The following is a 22,517-nucleotide window of genomic DNA, read 5'->3' as shown; positions in this document are numbered from 1 at the left end:
TATATGTGTGTGTGTGTGTGTACGTATGTACGTATGTATATGTATATGTATATGTATAGGTATATTTCCTTTCTTGAGAGTAAGCAAGTGTTGGGCCTAATATATGGGCTTTAAGTTTGGGCCCGACATATGGGCTTTAATATTGAGTTGGGCCGAAGAAATTCGAGGCCCAATGGACGACGCTTATTATTTATTTATTTATTATTATTATTTTGGCTATCTCGCGCGCTCTGGGGCGCCCACAAATGTCGTCGTATTTCGAAAATTTTGAGGGAATTGAAAACCGATTGATAGCGCCTGTTCTACTCTTCCCTCTGGTTCGTTTCCCGCTCGGTTTCCTTTCATGGAGTCGATTGCTGCAGCCATATCTATGTCTGTAGAAGAAGAAGGGGATTGGGAGCTCTTCAATGACGATGGCTTTGTCTACAAGCGGAAGAGGCGCCGGCTGGACCCGGCGGAAGCCGTTGCAGCTCGCTCGTCGGTGGCTCAGGCGGCGGACCTTGAGGCAGAGGAGAATCGGCGGCGAGAGCGCAGGAGGATGACGTTGTTGAAGGTTAGAGCCAAGTACCAGAGAGAGATTGAACAGTGGGAGGTTTTGTCGAACAACTTGCGGGCAATGGAGGAGAGGACTCGGAAGCTGCAGGAACAGTACCGGCGGGAAGGGGAAGAAGGAACGGCGTTGTTTCTGGAGGCTTCCTCGTTGAACTCGGTTCAGGAGAAGGAGCTGTCTTGCGCGTCAATGGTGGAGGATCTTCTCTCTCAGGTGTGTTGCCCTCGGTCTTGTATCATAATTTGGGGAAAAGACGCAATGGATTGAAATTTATAGCTTCATGCGTTAATTCCTCCAGGAATTTCCTCAAATTTCTCGTAATTCATCATTTGTTGGCAAAATTTTATGTCTAGATAGAACGAATTTCCAGTTCAGTTTGCGTTTTTTTCTTCAAATTGGCTGAAATTGTGTTTGAACTGATTATTCCTTTGCTCGCCTAACAAATTATGAGACCAAACATGTTCCTCTTTCAGTGGTATGAGGTTTAGATTTAAGAAATCCACTATCAACACCATATTCAAGCAACCATTTGATTGCGAGGACGCTGAATTTTGAAATCGCGGCCATTGGAATGCCATGTTTTCCCTACCTGCTAGCTACTTTAACTCCAATTTGCTATCCCGACTGAGATCAGGAGAGAAACTCGTCATTTTTCGCTAACCAGTGTTGGAATTTCTCGATCACATTACTCCAAAAGCCAGCCAATATTTAGTTAAAAACTCTCGATCACTTGAATAAAATTGAGGTAACAAACCCATGTTGGAGATACCCTCCAATGGGTCGAAGCTTCGAGTAGAAACTTCAATTATATAATTTTGTTATCTCCTAGAGTTGGCATCAGAATAGGCAAAATTGGGGCGACTTCTTCAGAATTATTAGGGTGGGTTGGAGCATAATGCAAAGAACGGGCCCCTCCCAAAGCATCTTTTCCTCTGGCCACCATAGTGTTTAAAAAAGAAATAGTTTCTCAATTAGGTGATCCGTCCTAATTATTATATCTGTGTGCAGGTGGAAGGTCAGGAAGCCATCATTCGTAATGTTTCAAAGCTTTGTGATATCGCTGAAGCATTGTGCAAAACGGAAGCAGACCAATTGAAACAGTGTCTAATCGATCTTCCAATTTGGGCATCACCTCGTGAACTCATGGCCTCACTATGTGATGAATAAAAAACTTGGGCAATGAAGAGAAACAGAAGCTGGGGACCTTCCATTTGTAAGCTCTTACTATGTAAAATCTAATCTGTAGCATACTTGTGGAGACCACATTCTTTGTTACAATAGATTGTGAACCCTTAAGTATGTGCCTCTCCCTCATCATGCTATTCTACTTAGTTTATTGTCGATACTGAAAGAAACTTAATGGTCGAATGGTCAAATTATTATAGAATGTCGTGAAAATATCAACATAGTAATGAATGTTCTAACTTTTGTGAGTTGTTATACCCTTTGTGCTTCTTTAGTGAATGTTCTATTCTACTTAGTTCTATTCTACTTAGTTTATTCTCGATAATGTAAGAAATTTAATGAAATGTAAGAAATTTAATGGTCAAATTATTATAGAATGTCAATGAAAATATCAACATATTGATGAATGTTCTAATTTTGTGAGTTGTTGGACCCTTTGTACTTCTATAACGAACGTTCTATTCTACTTAGTTTATTGTCGATATTGAAAGAAATTTAATGGTCGAATTATTATAGAATGTCGATGAATGCTCTAATTTTTGTGAGTTGTTGGACCCTTTGTGCTTCTTTAATGAATGTTTGTTCTATTCTACTTAGTTTATTGTCGATATTGAAAGAAATTTAATGGTCAAATTATTATAGAATGTCGATGAATGCTCTAATTTTTGTGAGTTGTTGGACCCTTTGTGCTTCTTTAATGAATGTTCTATTCTACTAAGTTCATTGTCGATATTGTAAGAAATTTAATGATCGAATTATTATAGAATGTCGATGAAAACATCGAATGTTCTCATTTTTGTGATTTGTTGGACCCCTTTGTGCTTCTTTTTTCTGATTCCTGATGTTGCTTTAAGTAGGAAATGTAGGGTTTTAGTGCACATGTTTGCTTCACAACTATTGCAAGGAAGGCAGACATTTATAGAAAAGCAGTGATATCAGTTAAAAAGAGGTAAAGATTTCTTTACAACCATTATGATCATTGAATTTCTCATTATCTAATTCCCAATAGAATTCAGAAACATTACATGCCAAGATTCTTGATTGTTGGAAAGATGGGTGTGTCAGCACTCAATGATCCTACACATCTCTTGGAAAAAGCTAAGATTCTCAAACTTTTTCTTGAGTTGACAGTGATCCCAAACTTTCTTACATTTTGCTGTTTGGCTTATTGGGCATTCTCAGAGAACTAAATCTACATAAGTCGAACTGTGCCTTTTAGGGTTTTCTTCCTTTGGATCAGTAACACTTGTTAAAGCAGAAGAAGGAGCTTGTTGGGTTTTCTTCGATCATGCCGTGTGACGCTTCCCCCGAGCCGTGCCTTACAGCCATCAAGGAATTTGTACCGGGAGATTTGGGTGGCATAACGACATCTTCAGCACATATCCGAGGTGGGATCGCAGGTGCTCGTGGTGATATTTTAGAGAGGGACTGCAATAGCATCTGTATAATCTGGCTGAAGTTTGGCCTTGTATTTGGATCCTCTCTCCAACATGATGTTACTATTAAAGCCAAGTCTTCTGGAAGATTTTCAGCACTAGGCCTCATGTTCTGAAAACACCAAAGCTAAGAGTTAGAACAGGGCATTTGAGATGTGCTACAATAAAGAACTGATTATTGAACTTGTTTAGTAGTGCAGTTCCTCTAAACTGCCATTTGACATCTTCGAGATTGCTTTTAAGTCATTTTCTTCACTGGAAATAAGAACATTCTTCATGTACCTTGACATTTGTTATCTACTTTCAGGCAAATTGTGCATGAAAGATCATATAATCAAGGGCCTTGATTAATAAGAGAAGTGCTTCAGTTTCATATACTTTCAGGTGTTACATGAAATGTATATATTTTTTTCGATGCTCAAGTTCACTACCGATATTGTCCTCTTTGAGCTTTTTCTTATGGGTTTCTCCTTTAGGTTTTAAAATACATTTGTTAGGGAGAGGTTTCAACACCCTTACAAAGAATGTTTCGTTTCCCTCTCCAACCAATGTGGGATCTCACAATCCACCCCCTTTGGGGGCCAGCGTTCTCGCTAGTACATCACCCGAAACCTGACTCTGATACCATTTGTAACCGTCCAAGCCCACCGCTAGCAGATAGTATCATCTTTGAGTTTTTCCTTTTGAACCTCCCCTCAAAGTACACTGCCCAGAACGTGACACTGATGATGTCACTATTAAATGCGTCGAATAGAAAGAGATTTCCACATCCTTGTAAAAAAAAATTTGTTCCCTCTTCAACCAACGTGAGATACGCTAATAAATGTAATAATTTAATAACAGAAAGTTGTCAGGGAACAAACTGTTTAAACAAATAATAATGAGTAGTAATTTGATACTATGATGCAAGGAGAAGCAGAAGAGAGTAGGTCCACTAGATTAAGCTAAAGGTAGGTAAGATTTGATGAGTCAGGCAATCAGATCCAATTTAAACTTGTCAGCTCACTTTATTGTTATTATTTTTAACTCACCTACTACTCCCTTATACCACTCATACCCCCATTACTCACATCATCACTAGTTAGTATCAGCGAGTAAACTCGTTCGTTCTTGGAATTCAAATTGAAAGTTTAAAGATGTAATTCAAACCTTTCCAAGTTAAAGAGTCCTAGAGAAACTAGTTGGGATTCTAACCCAAGATTTCATAGGATACCAAATGACCATCTAGAACTGCTTGAGAACAACGAATCATTTCTTATAAGGGTGTGGAAACTCTACCTAACAGATGCGTTTTAAAACCGTGAGGCTGATGGCGATACGTAACGGGCCAAAGCGGACAATATCTACTATCAGTGGGCTTGGACAGTAACAGAATAATTATAAGACATTATATTACAATACATGCTTACCTTAAAAGCAGCTGCGTATGCCGCCTGTAAATTCGACATGCCTTCGAAAGGCAACCTGTTAAGAATGAGCTCCCACAATACAATGGCAAAGCTGTAAGCATCAACTTTATGATTGTAATGCTTTTTATCTCCATGTTTTAAAGTTACTGTGCTATAGAGCTGCCAACAAATGAAAATAAAAGTTGTTAAGAGCATAAGAACCATATCAACATTTTAACCATAAAGAAAAAGACTTGGGAAAAAAAAGCACCTCTGGAGCCATCCATCTATATGTTCCTGTTTCTGCAGTCATCATCTCCGTGACTGATTCTTCTCTTGCCAAACCAAAATCAGCAAGCTTAACTGTTTTATGGTCTGCAGTCAATATCAAGTTCTCTGCAATGAAAGGGTCTCATTAGAGCTACTTATGAACCAGAAATTTGTATGAATATACTTCACTTGAATGTTTTCAAGTCTATTTTAACATGTCTACATGGTTGGAGTTTGCATTCGGTATTATGAACTATCCAACCAACTTCCTTGAATTCAGTTCAGGAAACAAATTGATTTATGGTTTGAAGCAATCACATCATGAGACGTAAACATTGATTTGAAAAGGTTTTGGACCTTCGTAGTTTGAACCACGTAATCAGATTACGATATTGGTATGATCATGTTGAAACTGAATCCACACACAAAATATGTGAGATCCTACGTCGGTTGGGGATGAGAACAAAACATTCTTATAAGGGTGTGAAACTCTCCCTCACAAACGCGTTTTAAAAACCTTGAGGAGAAGCCCGAAAGGAAAAGCTCAAAGAAGACAATATAAGCCAGTGGTGTGCTTAGGTCATTACAAATGGTATTAGAATCAAGCACCGGGCGATGTGCCAGCAAGCAGGCTGAGCCCTGAAGGGGGGGTGGACACGAGGCGGTGTGCCAGCAAGGACGCTGGGCTCGAAGGTGGGGGTGGATTTTGAGATCCCACATTGGTTGGGGAGGAGAACAAAACATTCTTTATAAGGGTGTAGAAACCTCTCCCTAAAAGACGCGTTTTAAAAACTTTGAGGGGAAGCCCGAACGCCCCGGAGGACTTTTAAGATATAATTCATTGTAAAAAAAACAGTTGAAGCTTAAGAAGACCTCATTTCAAACAGCAGAAATCCATTGTAACTGCTATATCAGAAGGCCATCAAACGTGATTCATAATCAAATTCAGTAAAGAAAAACCTCCATATTTTTTCCTTCTCTCTTCCAAATTCAGTAGCTCTATTAGAAGGCAGTTTTCAGGGCAGAAGGAAATGATGAATCCACCAAAAGGATTCTATGCCATACACAATTCAGTAAATGGCAACAGAGTGTCATCGGCTAAACTCCAAGAGATTAGTGTAAATGTCTGTACCTGGTTTAAGGTCACGGTGAATGATTCCATGGGAGTGTAAACACTCCACTGCACGAGCAATATCAAGCGCAAACCCGATCGCAACGTCAAGTTCCAGGCTCCTTGGCCTCAAATTCAAGAGGTATTTGCGCAATGTTCCACCTGTGAGTAATTCGGTCACTATAACCATCATAGGTTCCTTGCAAGCGCCAATAAACTGAAGCAAAAAAAAAAGTTCATCAAAAGAGTAGCACAGTTAGAACATGAGAAACACTAGAAAAGCATCACAACAGCAATCACCAGAACCAAGTATGAAGTTTAGACAAGGAAAAAAATAACATCCAAAAGTAGAATTGATCAGTGCCTTCACTAAGTTCTTGTGTTGCACTTTGGACAACATTGCAACCTCTCTAGCAAACCGAGCTTCTCTTCTAGCTATCCTCTCAGGAGTATCTCCTTTACCCACCATTTTAATAGCCACAATCTGATTTTTGTACCTGAGAGAAGAGACAGAAACAGAGGTTTTTAATATATCAGATTTCAGACAAACAAAAGAACAGGCAGAAAAACCAATTAAGATCAGTAAAAACGTACTTTCCCTCATACACCTTGGCATGGGCACCTTCCCCAATCTTCGGCCCAACAAAAAGATGCTTAGGATCAATCAACCATTTGGCATCCAAATTGAATTCACCAGTTGAATAAAACCCATTACCAGAATCCATATCTTCACTCAGGACTTTTATCAAACACCTTGACTACACTCTCCAACTTCCTCCTAGTTTCAATCCCCTCACACAAACCTTTCCCATAAAAGACCCATCAGAAATTCAAAGGGTACGGAGGCAGTACTAAAGCAAAGACAAAAGAAGTGAAATAACCCATCCCTAAAATCCCGCAAACGGATCGAGAAATTGAGCGGATTCTTGTGCTTGGTGGGGAAAGCATATACTACTCCACATGTAGGAAGCGGCAAATCCAGCAGCCCCAGAATATAAAAATGGGGAAATTGGGGGAAAACAAAAAAGATTAGTGTCAGAAGAAGCAGGGAAGAAGGCAATAAATTATGATATCGCAATCGGTGAAGGGAAAAGGAGAAGAGCAATGAAAAAGGAAGGGAGCGGCTGAAATTGAGCAGTGAAATTGATGCTTCTCCGCGTATGGAAGTGAATGCTGTTGCCATCGGCAATTTAAAGCTGCAAAAGAGTTGAGTTACTGTGCACTGTAGAGCGGCTCGTGATTTGACTTTGAATGCAAAAATTGAAGAAGAAAAAAACTGGATTCTGAAGGGAAGGCCAAATGCACGGATAAGGCCAAGATCTGTCGCCATGAAAAATCCTAAAAAAAATATTAAAAAATAAAAAAAAAAATTAAAAAATTAAAAAATCCCTTTAGTTTATTGGAAAATATGTTAAATAAAAAATTTCCTGTAAGAAAAAAATGTAACGTCTAAATAAAATATCTACACGTAGACACAAAATAAAAGTTTTTTAATCCTCGTTCTTTAACCTATTTCAATTTTCATCTTCACGAAACTTTTTGTTTATTTGGATTGAGGTATATAATTTGGTGAAAATTTTGTGAGGATCAAGTTCTCGAGTAAATTTTTCTGTTTTGTTTGTGTTTTTTAGTTTATTTTTAAACTTATTTAAATAAAAAAATATGTTATCTTCGTAAACAAAAATATTATTATAACGATTGACTAAAGTAATTATTTAAAAATTAAATATTAATATTACATCGTGATTTTCAACAGTAATAATAGTAATAAATATGAATATGGGTATTGAAGAGTTTTCTCTAAAGAGTTTTCTCTAAGTTCCCTCTGTATATCTCTCTTTAAACGCAAATTTTTCCTCTTCAAAATGGGTCTCGGGGCCTACGAGTTAAATGGGCATCAAAAAGTTTTCTCTAAGTTCCCTTTCTGTAAGCGAATTCTCCGTCTTCAAAATGGGTCTCGAGAGCTTATTTTTTTCATGCTCCCTCTCTATTCTCTATTTAAACGTGAAATTTTCAAATGGGTCCCGGGTCCCTAGTTAAAGGGAAGCTCGTGAAGAGTAATTTGAAATTTAAGTGATTTTATATTTTCTTTTTATATTAAAATAAATCCAATTAAATGTTAAATTGGTCCAATTTTAATCATTTATTACTAAATCTAAATTTAAAAGCTTTACTAAAATATGAATTTGGTAAAAATATTTATTTTTAATAATATTTTTAAATGGCATTAAAAAAAAATTAAAATATTAAAACATCCTTTTATAACCATTTAATTTTTAGTACTTTTTAAAATTTAAAAATTATAATTATTCATAAATAAAAAATGAAAATGGTATTTATATGCTTTAATTTAAAAAAATAAAAAATAATCTTCCTCTCACTTTCTTCTCTTTCTCTTTCTAACATTCTCTCTCCAATCATTTCATTTTCAACCTTTTTTTAAATAAAATTTGGTCCACAAAACACTATTTATTTGAATAATAATATAATTTGAAACTATCAATTCACATAAATTACTTTAATAAAATTAAAACATTAATTAATTAAATGTACTAGGTTATATCTATTTCTGTACTATATGCAATTAGTTTCCATATATTTATATAATTAGAAATATAGTCATTTAAATACTATAATACAATTTTAACATTTATTCCTTTTTATGTTACTTCCCTAAAATTAGACAAATATTAATAATTGCAAAAAAAAAAAAAAAAAAAAAAAAAAAAAAAAAAAAAAAAAACTTTTATTAATGGTGTTTAGATGATTCAAGTACCCGACCAATTTAGATCACCCAACTGAAGTAAAACCTTGGGTAAAAATAGTACTTGGTGAAGTTATACGTAAACAATGAATAATAGAGAAAACCCACGAAAGAAAAAGTAATGATTCATATAAATCACTTAATGGTAAATGCCTCGAATAAATACGAGTAACTAATGATCCTGTTATACAGAAAAAAAATAACTATGATGCCCTTTTTTGACGAAGCATGGAGTCCTACCGTATTTTTTGTTGGGTCAACCAAGCCTACTCGAAAATATAGTTATGACTCAATCCTAGCCTACTTGCAAAATCATTATGAAAAGTAAGAATTGACATTTGTAACCGATATTGGAGATTTTAATTATTAATGTAACATATATTGTGAATAAATAAGATTTTTTAAATAATTAAAAAAAAAAAAAAAAAACAACCTGCTAATTCTTTGAACTCGATTCGAGTTGCTGAAATCACCAAGTCAACCAATTTGAAATTTTGGTTCGGTTCAAAAGATTTTTCCAACCCACAGAATATATAACAAATTACACAAAATGAAACAAACAATTCAAAATAAATTCTTAAAAATGTCCAAATCTATCTATAAGAATACATAAATCAAATCACAACCCAACATTCAAGCTTAGCAACAAATACCCAAAATGAAAATGAAAATTTTAATTTATCATTTAAAAATTACACACATTCATAATATCAATCACCTGTACTCAAAAGTAGAAACCTATTCGAGTATTAGATAGGCGACCAATTTAACGATGATCTAAATAATATGGCAATAACTAGAATATTTGTCTAGATCATATATAAAAGAGCAATATATTTTGTCATTTATAAAAGATTGACGATAATATTCTATTAACTTTTAAAAGAATAAGAGCTTTTCTTTTTAAGTTTGTATAATGATGATCAAGATTAAAGAATAAGGATAAAAGATGAAACCCAATCTAAATATGAAAATCAATCATCAAAGATGGGTCAATAAGTTGATTGATAAGGAAAATGATGTATTCTCCAAATATAATTCAATCCAACAACGAGTCAGAATAAATTTTTATGTTTATATCTAATAAGCCCTTGAACTTTAAAAAATAAAAATAAATCGATGTATACAAATACAAAAGTTCATAAACCAAACTTTTCATACTACCTCAAATCATCATATGTATAACAAAAACATTTAAAAATAGTGTAAAGCACATAAACTAAAACAATATACTACATGACAATGTATCAATTATGAATGAAAAGAGAATATTGTTACGAATAACGACCCTCCATAATGGTAAGATATTGTCCACTTTGAGCATAAAAGTTCCCATGGCTTTGCTTTGGGCTTCCTCAAAAGGCCTCATACCAATGGAGATGTATTTCTTACTTATAAACCTATGGTCATTCCCTAAATTAGTCAATGTGAGGCACCCTCTGTGATGTCCCACATTGGTTGGGGAGGAGAACAAAACACCCTTTATAAGGGTGTGGAAACCTTCCCCTAGCAGACGCGTTTTAAAGCCTTGAGGGGAAACCCGAAAGGGAAAGCCCAAAGAGAACAATATCTCCTAGCAGTAGATCTGGATCGTTACACCCTCCCAACAATCCTCAATATATATTATTATAGGCTAGAAACTTTCTCGGAAAAGTAAATGCAACCCATCAAGTGGATGGAAGAGGAGCACTTTGGAAGAACTTTGAGTGGAATATTGAGAAATTTTGTTGAGTCCAATAATAATGGGGCTGGAAAAGGGACTGAAATGGGACCACGGAAATGTTGAGTTTGTAGACTATGGGAGATTGTGCTTGTGTAAAGTTGGTCATGAGAATGAAAATGAAGGGGAAAAAGGGAAAGAAAAAGGCAGAAAGAGTCTTCATTCTTGTTTTGTTTGTCAGAGAGTATCTTTTTGGTTGGTAAGTGAAAATTAAGTGTCGGTGAATACGTGATTTGACAATTACCCTACATCTCCCCAACCCTCACCAATCATCCATACCATAGTGCTAAAACTTGTTTTTCAATCTAGGGAGAATGCCTACGTACACTCCCGGTTATGTGTGAAAATACGACTACCTACGAAGCTTGGTCTTAACTGATAGAAGTCACCGACAGAAATACAGATCTATTAAATCAGAGATACAAATCTGTCGAGTAATAATGAAGAACGGTAAATCTCATATGCAAATACACAACTCTATCCTAACTTTACTTGACATTATATCTATCTAAGAATTGATATGTATATCAAAGCGAGACGAACAAGGCATCCCACTTTATGCGAGTTCTTTATTGCAAGTAAGACTCACTCTTAGCCATCTAATCACAAATATCTAGGATCAAATTATCACACATGTTGCTCTTGTAGATACAAGAGGAACCTTAAGTTTGAAGTCACCATGAATCCCTTGTTTCATTAGAATAAAACTTCAATTAGAAATAATTCATTCACAATAATTCTATTCTAATCAAATTCCAAATTTAACTATAAATTTTCATACTAAACTTATAAATTTTCATACTAAACTTTTAATTCATTCCGCTAGCTCTAAACTTCGTTAAATATCTATCTTGTATTCACTCTCACCAATTTGCTTACTAAGTTTAACTAAAAAAATATATATACACGTATATTCGGTAAACTCATTACTTAAATTTTATTAATAACAAATAACCATTGAATAACTTTGTCAAGACTTATAATTTTAACAAAAAAATTAACTATGAAGCTATTTTTCTTTTAAAATCTTATAAATTTCACACCATCCATATTTTTTACGATCATGACAAAACTTTTTAAACTAAATTTTCACACAACAAAATTTATCAAAGGGCAATAGTTACAAGCACTTATTCAAGTTTAACCTCAAGTTTAAGGTTAAGATTAAGACAACTATCCAAATTTAGGGTGTACCTTGGTTACAATTTCACAAATTTTGGGGCTAAAAATCAATGGTTTTTTTGTTTTTTTCTCCTTTTTCAATTAAGTGGAAAGTTGGGCCAAGGAGTGCCCGTCAAATATGACCGATATTTGGTCAAAGCCCTAGGCTAGTAAATTGGATCTTACTTCTAAGAAATAAGACTGATAGTCTTAATCTTAGCCGGGTCAACTTCTATACCCCTTGTGACTAACCATAAACTCAAGTAGCGGCTGGTCATTCCGGCATTTCTGTGATTCAGCCTCATCTTATATTCCCAAATTCTCTTAAAGAACTTCCTAAGCGCAGGAACATGACCCTCTCCCTCACGGACTTGATACCATTCCAATATATTATTTTTCCTCACTTTCATTTTTATTCTTTGTAATGCTAATTTAAAAATGACACCCAAAGCACCAAAGGGAAGAGAGAGGGCAAAACGAAAGACTTTAAGATGACAAAAATACAAAATAGAAAGGTTAAAGTTGTTTTCATATTGTTCATAGAGACAACTCATAGTTTTGAAACAATTCAAGTCACGTGCAACGAGGAGTCCAAATTGTAGGCTGCTTGAGACATTACATCAATTAGTCTCGCAACTTTTCTTTTTTAATCTTTTACGTCTCCAGTATTATTATGATGGATCCCACGTAATTAAAATTAATTTATTTTTATTCCCCTTTTGGAAATAACTCAACACCATTATTTTCCCCCTTTGCTCAAATATGGAATTGCTTTAGTATATTAGGTGGTGTCTGATTAATTTGGGCATGCTTGATAAAGCTGGTCTTTTGAGTTTTCTATGTTAAAAGGTTACTTGTTTCGAAAGGCGTAGTTTTTTGTTTTTGCTTTTGATCCAAATACGGCTGAGGTGCTTTTGACTCAAGTAATCCTTAGAGACACTTTCTCAAGTGCGTAGAACTAAAGAAACGAACATTTGTTGCTAATCCATCACTAGCTACTTTTTTCCAAACACAGTGGAAGGCTGAAGGATGATTTCCATAGACCATCCATGGAAAAGAGAGAGACGTGGATTGTGGTGTTTTGAAGTTATGAAATGACCCAAAATGATAAAGTAGAAACAAAAGCTGATGAATGGAAGGTCACAGCAGGGAGGGAGAGAGAATAACTCCCATAGTAATATATATATGGAGAGAGAGAGAGAGTATTCCGGTCAAGTTGTCCATGTCTCGACTATCCTGATAAGGATTTGACATGATTATCAATAAACTCGTAGGATACTAAATCTTAGGCAAGTAGCCAGCGTGACTTCATCTCATTTCCTCTAAACTCTACTATTTAGAGGTGTACTATCTCATTTTACCAAATTTTATTCACAACTGAATACAAGATACCTATAAAGTCCGAATACTTATTTAAAGTTCTACTTGAACTAGAATGATAATGTTTCAGTCTGTGATTGTATTTCCTGGCCTCCACATGGGCAAGTTGAAAAGAAAAATGAATGGAAGGTAATGACTATCCACAAAAAGTCAAATTGGGGGTAAGAAGAATGAGATAGGAATATCCCTAAATAGCCTTGACGGGTCCAAGAAGAATGATCTAATTTGGTAATATATTTGTAATCACTCAAACTTCTGCAGAAAGAAAGTGAGGATTGGCAAATATAAAGATAGAAATTCAGGAACTTCCAACTTTGCTCATACTATTCCATGGTTGCCTGCTGATACTATTCCAGAATTACTTTTAAGATTTTCACGTGGTCAGTGTGAAGGTTTGATTAGGTGAGTATTGTGGTGGTGGGACAAGGAAACTTGAGGAGAAACAAGACATGTAGTCTAACAGAATTCAATCTCCTTCCCTATGTGTATGCTTCACTTTCTCATAATTTTATGTCTATGCCATGGAATAATATTTGCATGACATTTAAGAATAAAATTAAGAAAGAAGCTGGTACCTTTATGTGAATAGCGTCACTTGCGGCTTGTTCATGGAAACTTCAGAAATTTGGAGCCATAAAAGATTATACTAGCCAATCAACCAACTCGTAAATGGAGCCCAAATTCGCTGTAGGTGGCGTCTTTCTGTAATCTCTACAGCTTTCGAATCATCTACATAAAATGCAGGGAGCAGTTGGTGAATCTGTTTGAGAAATGCAACAAAAAAAAATTCTAGCAGAATTACCATGTCATACGCTCATATTTGGCCTTGAGTGCAATCATTGCAGACTACGGAATCCAGGGACAAGGAAGTGAAGCTTTGAAACTGCATGACAAAAAGACAAAAGAAATCAGAAGTTATACCCAATGAATTAACATTTCTTTCATTGTTTTCTGCTTGTAGCCATGCCGGTTTGATTGAAGAAGGGATAGATGTTGCCTGAACACAGAATAAGAACTCAACAGCGAGCATTATGGCATTATTATCGATCTTCTTGGTCAAATAGGAGAGGTTTCAACAAAGAGTCTCTTCGAGTTAGATCCTAATCATGCTGGGTATTAGATACTGCTACCCAACATTTATGCTGTGGAGAAGAATTGGAACAATGTAGCAAAACTAAGGAAAAGGGTTTGAAGAAGATGCTTAGGCAAAGTGCGATTAAAGCAGGAAGTGAGGTGAATAGTTTTGTAGCTGATTATACACTACATCCAGAATCTGAGCAAATTTATAGGTTGCTAGGAAATTTGAATATTGATATGAGAAACGAAGATTATAGCTCTAATTCAAGATCTTATTTACAAGGCATTGAGTAAATTCTATAGTTAACATTCGATTGTGGGTTTCATACAAGTCAAGTAAACCATTCAAATTGAGTGGTCAACACCTTTAGCCAGTGATTTGATTATGAACCATTTACCAAAAATGATCCATCCGTTCACACAAGATTTCTGCTTTGCTTAGATATGTTAAAACCACAACTAACAATCAGTGGTGGAGCAGAAAAAGAATTCAATTTATTTGCTAGTTTTTGATAATTCATAATCTCCTCCTGGTAAAAGGAAAATATAACCAACATTTCTCTACGGTCACATCGATTTTTTTACTCCCAAGTGTCGATATGCATGCCTACAGAATATCAGGGCACAGATTAGGCAGGCACATGGAAAAATAAACATAATCTAAGAATATATTTTAGCTCAATCGAATAGAATTTGTAAGCCATATCAACCTGTTGCCAGAGCTCATACAAGTACAGGAGCAGCAAGAAATAAGAATACCACTCTGTTCCAAAGTTCTGGTTCAGCAGGAGGGTGCGCCCTGCCCACTTGCTTGCGGCTTCTTTTCTAATTGTTGCCCTGGATGTCATTCTCCCAAGGTTTGTTCTTAGTTTCCTTGGAGACTTCAGCACTAGGAAGCTTGTCTTCATCTACTTTTTTACCATCCTCATCATTGATTCGCCCCATTCGACCCCTGCAATTTTCAATCTCAATCACATATTTCTCTATTTATAGGTTAATTAAAAAAGAGAGACTCTACTGCCATAAAACTAGATATTTTTACATCTTTCATATTACTGGATTTTAAGCCTCTATATCGACCCTTAAGCTTAAACTACCAAGCGATCCCAAAAAATTTAGATCTCATAGAAGCTTCTTTTTTAGTCTAGTTATAAGTTGCGTTGATCATTCTATGTTTAAGACTGTCAATTCTTAGATCGTCAATTACATGATTAGAGACCCAATTTAAGAATTAAGCGATTAAAGTTCAGACTTGCTAATGAAGGATTAACCATACTAAATTCATAGTGTCAAAACATTTATGAATGTTTATGCACTAGTTCTGAATTTTTCTTTCTGGACTACTTTTCCGTAGGTTCAGGCTGACACATGCATGTAGCGAACATTACCGAGTAAAAAGGTTTTAGTAATGCACGAGAAAAATTTGCAAAAACGAATGCTTGTAAAACAGGAACTAAACAGAGGCAAACAAATAGAAAAGCTAGGTTAAATTGGACTCCTCGACCTTTCCATAAAAGATTTAGTTGGTTGCTTTCTTTTAAAAAAATTGATCAAAGATATCTAGGTTAAATAGATTTAGCACACAGTAGATACTTTACTGATTTGCACCTTACCCGTATCTTGCTAAGGATCAAATAATCATTACAATATGAAATCAAACCAAAAGAAAAAGGATATTGATGAAGATTATAAACTGCATGGTCTAACTGATACTGGAGAGGTAAGCAGATAAGAAAATCAGGTGTAGAAGACTAATAAGAAGATAAGCTGCTAGCAGCAGCTACTAACATACAATAGTTGTGTGTGTCAATTGGGCTAAAAATGAGCTATCAGAAAGAACATGAAAGCCAGAAAAACGCAAACCTCCAAAGCCTTTCTATTAACTCGCCTTTTCCAATATGTCTATCCAGCAATTCAGGCACATCATCAGGAGTAACATAGCCATACCTAAATTTAAAATTAATGTATATAATTAACCAATGAAGCAATAGAAAATAATTCCTCATTTGAAACTTGTCTTACCAATGGCCCATGATTCTCCCATCTAGATCTGGACTAAAAACAATCACGTTTCCAGCATACTTGTGTCCACCAATATGTGAACACGCATGTACACAAATCTGATCCTTTAGTCCTCTTAGTTCAATCTCCTCTATAAGTTTTGTAATGAGAGCTGTTCCACAGACCCCACATCTCTTATCTCGACTACGATGTGCACATACAAAAATATAAGAGCCAGCCAACACATCATGTGCCCCATAAACCTGCTGTTTACCATCCATAAGCACCTTCTCAACAAAGCTCTCCACGTCTTCGTCTTTCAGACCCCTGCGTCATGAGTGAGTGTAAGGGGAGATGGGACATTGTTCATCTTTTAACAGAAAAGGAACATTGCACAAATAGAATACGAACTTACAGCCAAATTAACTCTAAGTGAAAGTGATAATATGTAGGACAGAACAAAAGAATCCATGATCATAAGTTAACGACAATAACTCAAGAAGTACACATGAGGAAAAAGTAATATAAGAACAACATTAATAACCTTCAAAGGCCCTACAGATTAACCAGATAATTGGAATTGTATTATAATCTACCATGATTACAGCTCAATTACCTTTTGGAATACAGATTTTAGTTTACATGTAACAGCAACAAGTTTAATGCAAATTTCTTTTAGTTTATGAGAAAATTAGCTCCAGTCTATAATGAAAACTAAACCAAATCTCCCACCTGTATTTGATCATTTCCGGAAAAACCAATACATCTCCATCTGAATGCTCAGTTCCCTCCCCTGCCTCGCATATCGTCAGCTTCGTCTAGCAAGCCAAAACAAGAAAGAGAAATATAAAATATGATGGCAGAGTACTCAAATTCCATGAACTATAAGCAGAATTTCAAATGACAATAATAACATAACCATCTCATGAACAAAATACACCGTCGTTCTAATTCAATCATTAAAAAAAAAAAAAAGTGTTGCTAACCTTAACAGAAATTTCCTTTTCACGAGTTTTTATGGCTGAGGAAAGGAGCTTAGGTAGCAGATCAGCGTCCGAGCCTTCAACACGGGACGGCCAAACCTCATGACTTCGATAGCAGAGGAACACGTGGCGCTCGTAAGCACCAACGGTTCCGGAAAGGCTTCTCCCATACATCTCCGGCCGACGGAAGCCATACTTCTCGTCTTCGGCAGTTGAAAATGTGGAGACACGGTGAGATTCCGAGGAGTGGAGTAAGATCGGCGACGAGATTAGGTACGAAGAGGATAGCTTCGGAGAACGGAAGAAAAAGAGAGATTCACACAGATTTTCACCGACGGATGAAAGGGAACGGTTGGGACGCCATAATCGCATATCTTCACTTATTAGGTGGCGCCGCCGTGTCGCCGGGGAGAAAATGGAAAATAAATGCGCGCCTTCGCGGGAGGTGAAATGAAACAAAAGAAAATAATATGCGCGGTTGTTCTATCATGCGATTCCACGTTACCAAGTGGACTTTGCCACAGGAGACCATCTAATTATGATGTCAAAATTTTATTTTTTTTAATTTAAATTATATATATATATATATATTAAAGTATTTGTGTGTATTATTTATTTATTTAAATTAATAAATGAACATTTCATCTATTTGAATTAATTAAAAATGGTTTTATTAATATTTTTTTTTTTTTTTTTTTTTTTTTTGTAAACATTCTAATCGATTTTCTACTTCAATTGTAATTTTGAAACGTTTATGAAAAATTAAGGTAATTTTATAATTTCTTAAATAATAAAAGTATTTTTTTAAAACAAAGGTATCGTTCCTTCTAGAACAACGTTCTCGTTCAGACCTTTGACCCAATCGATTCAACAAAAAATTGAAAAATTTTAAACCTACTAACACTTCTAGATCAAGAATTAATGAGAATTCAGAGACTAAGCTTATAATTTAGCATCCGAAAAAATAAATTAGAGTAAAGTCGTAACAGCCCAAGCCCAAGCCCACCATTAGCAGATATTGTCCACTTTGGCCCGTAACGAATCGCCATCAACCTCATAATTTTAAAACATGTATATTAGGTAAAGATTTCCACACGCAGAAATGATTAGTTCCTCTCTAATCGATATGGGATCTCACACTCTACTCCTCTGGGAGGCCCAACGTCCTTGTTGACACACCACTCAATGTCTAGCTCTATCCTATTTGTAACAGTTCAAGCTCATCCCTAGCAAATATTGTCCACTTTGGTCCGTTACATATCACTATCAACCTCACGATTTTAAAATACGTCTATTCGAGAGAGGCTCTCATATCCTTATAAATAATGTTTCGTTCCACTCTACAACCCACGTGCACGTGGGATCTCACAAAAGTCGGGAAATTAAACTTGTCTGAAAGAATTATGTCAGTTTAGGAAATCCAACAATTCCATTCCCCAATTTTGATGAATCTTGTGCACATTTTCTCAGACAGGTTTATTATGCAGCAGCAGACACAGCACAGGACACAGTTACTAAGCGAGTTAAAAATAATGAAACCATAGCAGGACACTTCTGTAATCCCCATTGCAATGGGAAAACGAAGCATTGAGGGAGAAGGGAGATTGGTTGAAAGACCCGAAAAAGAAAAAACGACAATAAGATTCAAAAGAAGTCGATCTCTAAATAATTACCTGAAGGCTTCACATCGACTCCCGGCGTTTTTTCGCCTGCCGGTGCGTGTGGTGTCTCCATTCTTGAAGAGAAATCAATGGCATCTACTCTTGGCACTTCTGGAGGATTGGCACAGCGGATGAGTGCCCAATTCACGCTCTGGAAGAACGGATGTTGTTTGATCTCGGTAGCACCACGCCTATAAGCGAGACGGTGCTGTGGTTCTTTTACGAGCAAGCCTCTGATCAAGTCCCTTGCTGCAAAGCTCACAGAAGGAGACTCTGGAAATCTCAATGGCTGACCAACCACATTAAACAAAGTAGCTCGGTTCCCAGCTCCCTTGAATGGCGTTCTACCGAACAAAAGCTCGTAGAGAAAGATCCCGAAAGTCCACCAATCCACAGCACTGCCATGACCCTCACCTTTTATGATTTCAGGTGCGAGGTACTCATGTGTACCGACAAAGGACATCGATCTCGCACTTGTGGGCTCAGCAATGAGCTCCGGTAGAGGGCTCACTTGATGATATACTTCACTCTTTGGTTTCGACTTTTTTTCTTTCCTGTGCCTGCTCAGGAAGCGAGGCGTAAAACACGCTGGCTGGATACAATCTGGCTGCATTATGCAAGTCGGCTCAATGCAAGCAGGCTGAGCACAGTAGCCCGAGCTTTTAGATTCTAAACCCGTGTTTGATGACTTAACAAGGGTCGGGGAAACCGCACATCTAAGAGACAGGTCAAAATCAGATAGCATTATGTGCCCATCATCTCTAACCAACACATTTTCAGGTTTTAGGTCCCTATAGATTATCCCAAGCATGTGCAGATACTCCAATGCAAGAAGAACTTCAGCCACATAGAATCTGAAAAGGTACAGAAAATATCAAGTGAAAATGAAGGTGAAAAGTTCAAGAATATTGTAGCTTGAATGAGAGATGCTTGGCTCGAAAGCATATAGATAAACAACCATAAACGTTAACATCTAAATATTCTACCGTGGTAGCCGAGTTAGGAGGACGATGAGAGCAGAAGGAAATACATCGATGTGAGTTTACGTTAATGGAGTTCAAATCTATATCAGAAAGAAGCTAGAAGCCCTATTCGTATGTAAAAGTCGAGCATATATGTCCGTTGGTCCTATCAAGATATTCATGTTTTAGTCGAGCATATAAAACGGCGATTCATACTTGATTCATTAAAGGAGCAGTATGCTCTGGGAAAAGCAAGATAGAGCTAAAGAAAAGGACAGCAATTTCAGACCTTGCAGCATGCTCCGGGAAGAATTTTCCGGGTTGCCTCTGCCTAAGCGCGTGCAAGTCGCCTCCTGGGCAAAACTCCATTACCAAGCAAGAGAACTTCTCTGTCTCGAAGTGTGTATACAAAGTAGGAAGGAAAGGATGATCCAGAGATTGCAATATCTCGCGCTCGGTCTGAGCCCTCAGAAGCTTCTTCCTACTTGCCAAAGCAGCTTTATCCATAACCTTCATTGCAAAATAAGTTTTGGTACCGGTTAACTCCGAAAGATAGACACTACCGATATCGCCACATCCCAGTCTCCGCAGCAACCTGAAATGATTCAGTCCTAACATCCCATCATGAGACCTCACGACTTGCATTGCTTCCCATCTTGTATCATTTGCCTTATGGGGCTTATACATGGCATTGCTTAAACTACTCGAGTTGCTCTCATCACTGATATCACTGCCGGTGCTGCCTCGGTAAACACTTGTTTTCCTGCTTTTGTCGAGATCGTAGGAACTTGTGATGTCAATGCTTTCACAAGACTTTTTAATACTGCTTGCACATTCACTGACTTCTGTGTTTGAGAAACTTTGTTTGGCCTCGGCATATAACGTCGTGGAATATAAGCTGTTCTGAGGACTTGGACAAGAAATTTCATCTGGCTGAGACTTTTGTTGATCATTTGTTTTTGTGGAATCTCCTTTCGATGCGTTTAATACTCGATTTCCAGATTCTTCCAAACCACTTGAACAACAATCCTTAGAATCTTCAATACCATGCTTCACAAGAGGTTTTGCTCCACCTCCCTCCAAAGGAACCTTCTTCTGAAAAGAGGTTTCAGTCGATTTATACGAAACATCCGTCGGGTTTACAAGCTCAGATTTCCCCTTATTGGAAACATGTGTATGTTTTTTCACATCAGTTGAACCTTCAAGCTGCGAACCGGGTTGTTTTTTAATACTTACAGAAGAACCATTTGGATGACGAACAGGTTTCTTGGCACAATTCTGAGATGTAACGTAGGATGTCGAAGAACTAGCTTCATCCCTTGATTGTTTAGCAGAAAGGTGGCACGACGAATCGAGAATCCTCACTGTAGATGTCGGGTTCTGAGTTTTAAGTAAAGAACTCATACCATCAACGAGTGACTCCATCAGCAGCTCGGCTCAAGCACTCCCAGGCTAGATCTTAGGGTGTGGTGAATGGGATGCAGCAATTGATCGCAACCATTGTGGTAATTTCTAAAGCCATTGATTACAAAATCTTCAACTTATTAATGTCGTTCTTGCAAACGCCAAATGAATATCTATCTGTCCTGGAAGTTGCAAAGGTCAAATTGATTCAGATACACTTTGAGAAAGATTGAAGATACCATAACCAGCAATCCAAGCAATAAAGGAAAATCCCCAAGATTATGAACAGATTCACAATCAAAGCAATATCAAAACCTACAAAGTCCAAAGAAAAAAGAAAATCAAGTGAAGTAAATTCTAAATATCTTCGAAATCACACCACAATAACAGATTATTCAATCCGCCGTCCAACAATTTCTACGTTTTCCTCTTCAGAAACTCAAACACCTCGTCTAATTTGCTCCAAAAATCAAAACAAACTCAACTCCAACACTGAACTCGTTTCAAAAGATTTACAAGATGAAAACCAAAATTTCCACTGGCTTCGGCAACTGATTTTGATTCTTCGGAAGTGAAAACCAAAATCAACCACAAAACTCAACAATACAACCCCCAAATCTTTAACAATAGAAATCAAAAACAAAAAACACACAACAAGAGATCCCTAAACATCAACTACACAATGCAGCGGCAAGCAAATCTTTCAAAGCAGGGAGTAAAAAGAACGCGAGAGAGACTCACCTAAAAAACGCAACCAAATAGAGGAAAAGCGAAGCAACTTTGCGAGTTCCTTGCTCTTTTTTCCGAGTTTCTGAAGCACTTTCAGATCCGATCCAACACAAGAAAGAAAGAGTTCGGATTAGAGGAAGAATATAATAATTGCAAACAGAATAACCTGCAACTTTTGGGTGTGTTCTTGCTGCTGCTTTGAATCTTCCCGTCGATTGAAGAACAAGAAGCAGAGGAGAGGAAAGATTCAAAGGAACAGAAAAAAAAAAAAATGAAGCAAAGTTGAGAATCAAAAGTTACAAATGGCAGTCTTTATCTCTGTGATGTTCCCTCCATGAATATCTCTTCCTCTTGTTCTTAAGCTCTTGTTTTTGTTTAATAATTTTTTTTTCAAGTGATTCAAATTGTTACGGGCACTCCTTAATTTTTTGTTATGGCCACCTCTTCCCACTTTTTAATTAAAAAAAATATTAAATTAATTTAAAAAACATTTATCTGTTAGCTAAAATGTTAAATGTTTGAATTTTCTAGCACGGCACGTTTTCTAACCGTTAACAAAATTGAAAAAGTATTAACCGAACCACTTCCTTGTCGTTCTCGTCACTATACCAGCCTGACTGGACCCAACTCTAAAAACTGTATATTCAGGCTCGACCTATAGTTGAGGATTGAGTTTTAAGTATGATTTAGACATGGGTCGAGTTAGCTCAACATTTAATAGTCGAGCCCATCACC

General features: G+C 36.5%; 4 protein-coding genes across 7 annotated transcripts; 1 reads left to right on the top strand and 3 right to left on the bottom strand.

Annotated features, from left to right (window-relative positions):
- Positions 1-228: 228 nt before the first annotated feature.
- LOC111792986 (cryptic loci regulator) lies at positions 229-3,548 on the top strand. Of its 3 annotated transcripts, none has more exons than XR_002814866.2 (4): positions 229-763; positions 1,559-1,763; positions 2,602-2,684; positions 2,752-3,548. XR_002814866.2 is itself a non-coding variant. In XM_023674631.2 (2 exons), exons 1-2 carry the CDS (start codon positions 344-346, stop codon positions 1,715-1,717), a joined length of 579 nt encoding a protein of 192 aa, XP_023530399.2. In that variant the 5' UTR covers positions 229-343; the 3' UTR covers positions 1,718-1,992. The 3 variants fall into 3 exon arrangements, 1 of the variants encoding a protein (XP_023530399.2); XR_002814865.2 differs by having other exon boundaries at positions 2,593-2,684; XM_023674631.2 differs by lacking the exons at positions 2,602-2,684; positions 2,752-3,548 and having other exon boundaries at positions 1,559-1,992.
- Positions 2,692-7,212, bottom strand: LOC111792985 (serine/threonine-protein kinase STY13). The gene is made up of 6 exons (XM_023674629.2): positions 6,535-7,212; positions 6,305-6,437; positions 5,962-6,157; positions 4,831-4,955; positions 4,581-4,739; positions 2,692-3,283 (listed from the first exon to the last, which is right to left on the bottom strand). Exons 1-6 carry the CDS (start codon positions 6,663-6,665, stop codon positions 2,972-2,974), a joined length of 1,056 nt encoding a protein of 351 aa, XP_023530397.2. The 5' UTR covers positions 6,666-7,212; the 3' UTR covers positions 2,692-2,971.
- Positions 7,213-14,515: 7,303 nt separating this feature from the next.
- Positions 14,516-17,500, bottom strand: LOC111792989 (altered inheritance of mitochondria protein 32). The gene is given in 6 exon segments (XM_023674636.2): positions 14,516-14,886; positions 14,889-14,994; positions 15,906-15,989; positions 16,065-16,370; positions 16,776-16,861; positions 17,030-17,500. Coding segments are annotated over 6 exon segments (1,014 nt in total). The 5' UTR covers positions 17,399-17,500; the 3' UTR covers positions 14,516-14,823.
- A 936-nt stretch (positions 17,501-18,436) lies between these two features.
- Positions 18,437-22,160, bottom strand: LOC111792987 (protein kinase PVPK-1). Of its 2 annotated transcripts, none has more exons than XM_087123397.1 (3): positions 21,795-22,160; positions 19,939-21,230; positions 18,437-19,541 (listed from the first exon to the last, which is right to left on the bottom strand). In XM_087123397.1, exons 2-3 carry the CDS (start codon positions 21,072-21,074, stop codon positions 18,671-18,673), a joined length of 2,007 nt encoding a protein of 668 aa, XP_086979523.1. In that variant the 5' UTR covers positions 21,075-21,230; positions 21,795-22,160; the 3' UTR covers positions 18,437-18,670. The 2 variants fall into 2 exon arrangements, with proteins under 2 accessions (XP_086979523.1, XP_023530400.1); XM_023674632.2 differs by having other exon boundaries at positions 19,939-21,235; positions 21,795-22,159.
- Between the last annotated feature and the right edge of the window lie 357 nt (positions 22,161-22,517).

The sequence above is a fragment of the Cucurbita pepo genome, chromosome 4 (assembly GCF_057944985.1).
Source record: "Cucurbita pepo subsp. pepo isolate OVF chromosome 4, ASM5794498v1, whole genome shotgun sequence".
Classification (NCBI taxonomy): Eukaryota; Viridiplantae; Streptophyta; class Magnoliopsida; order Cucurbitales; family Cucurbitaceae; genus Cucurbita; species Cucurbita pepo.
The sequence above is the reverse complement of the archived record's forward strand: the minus strand, read 5'-3'. Positions and strand labels throughout refer to the sequence as shown.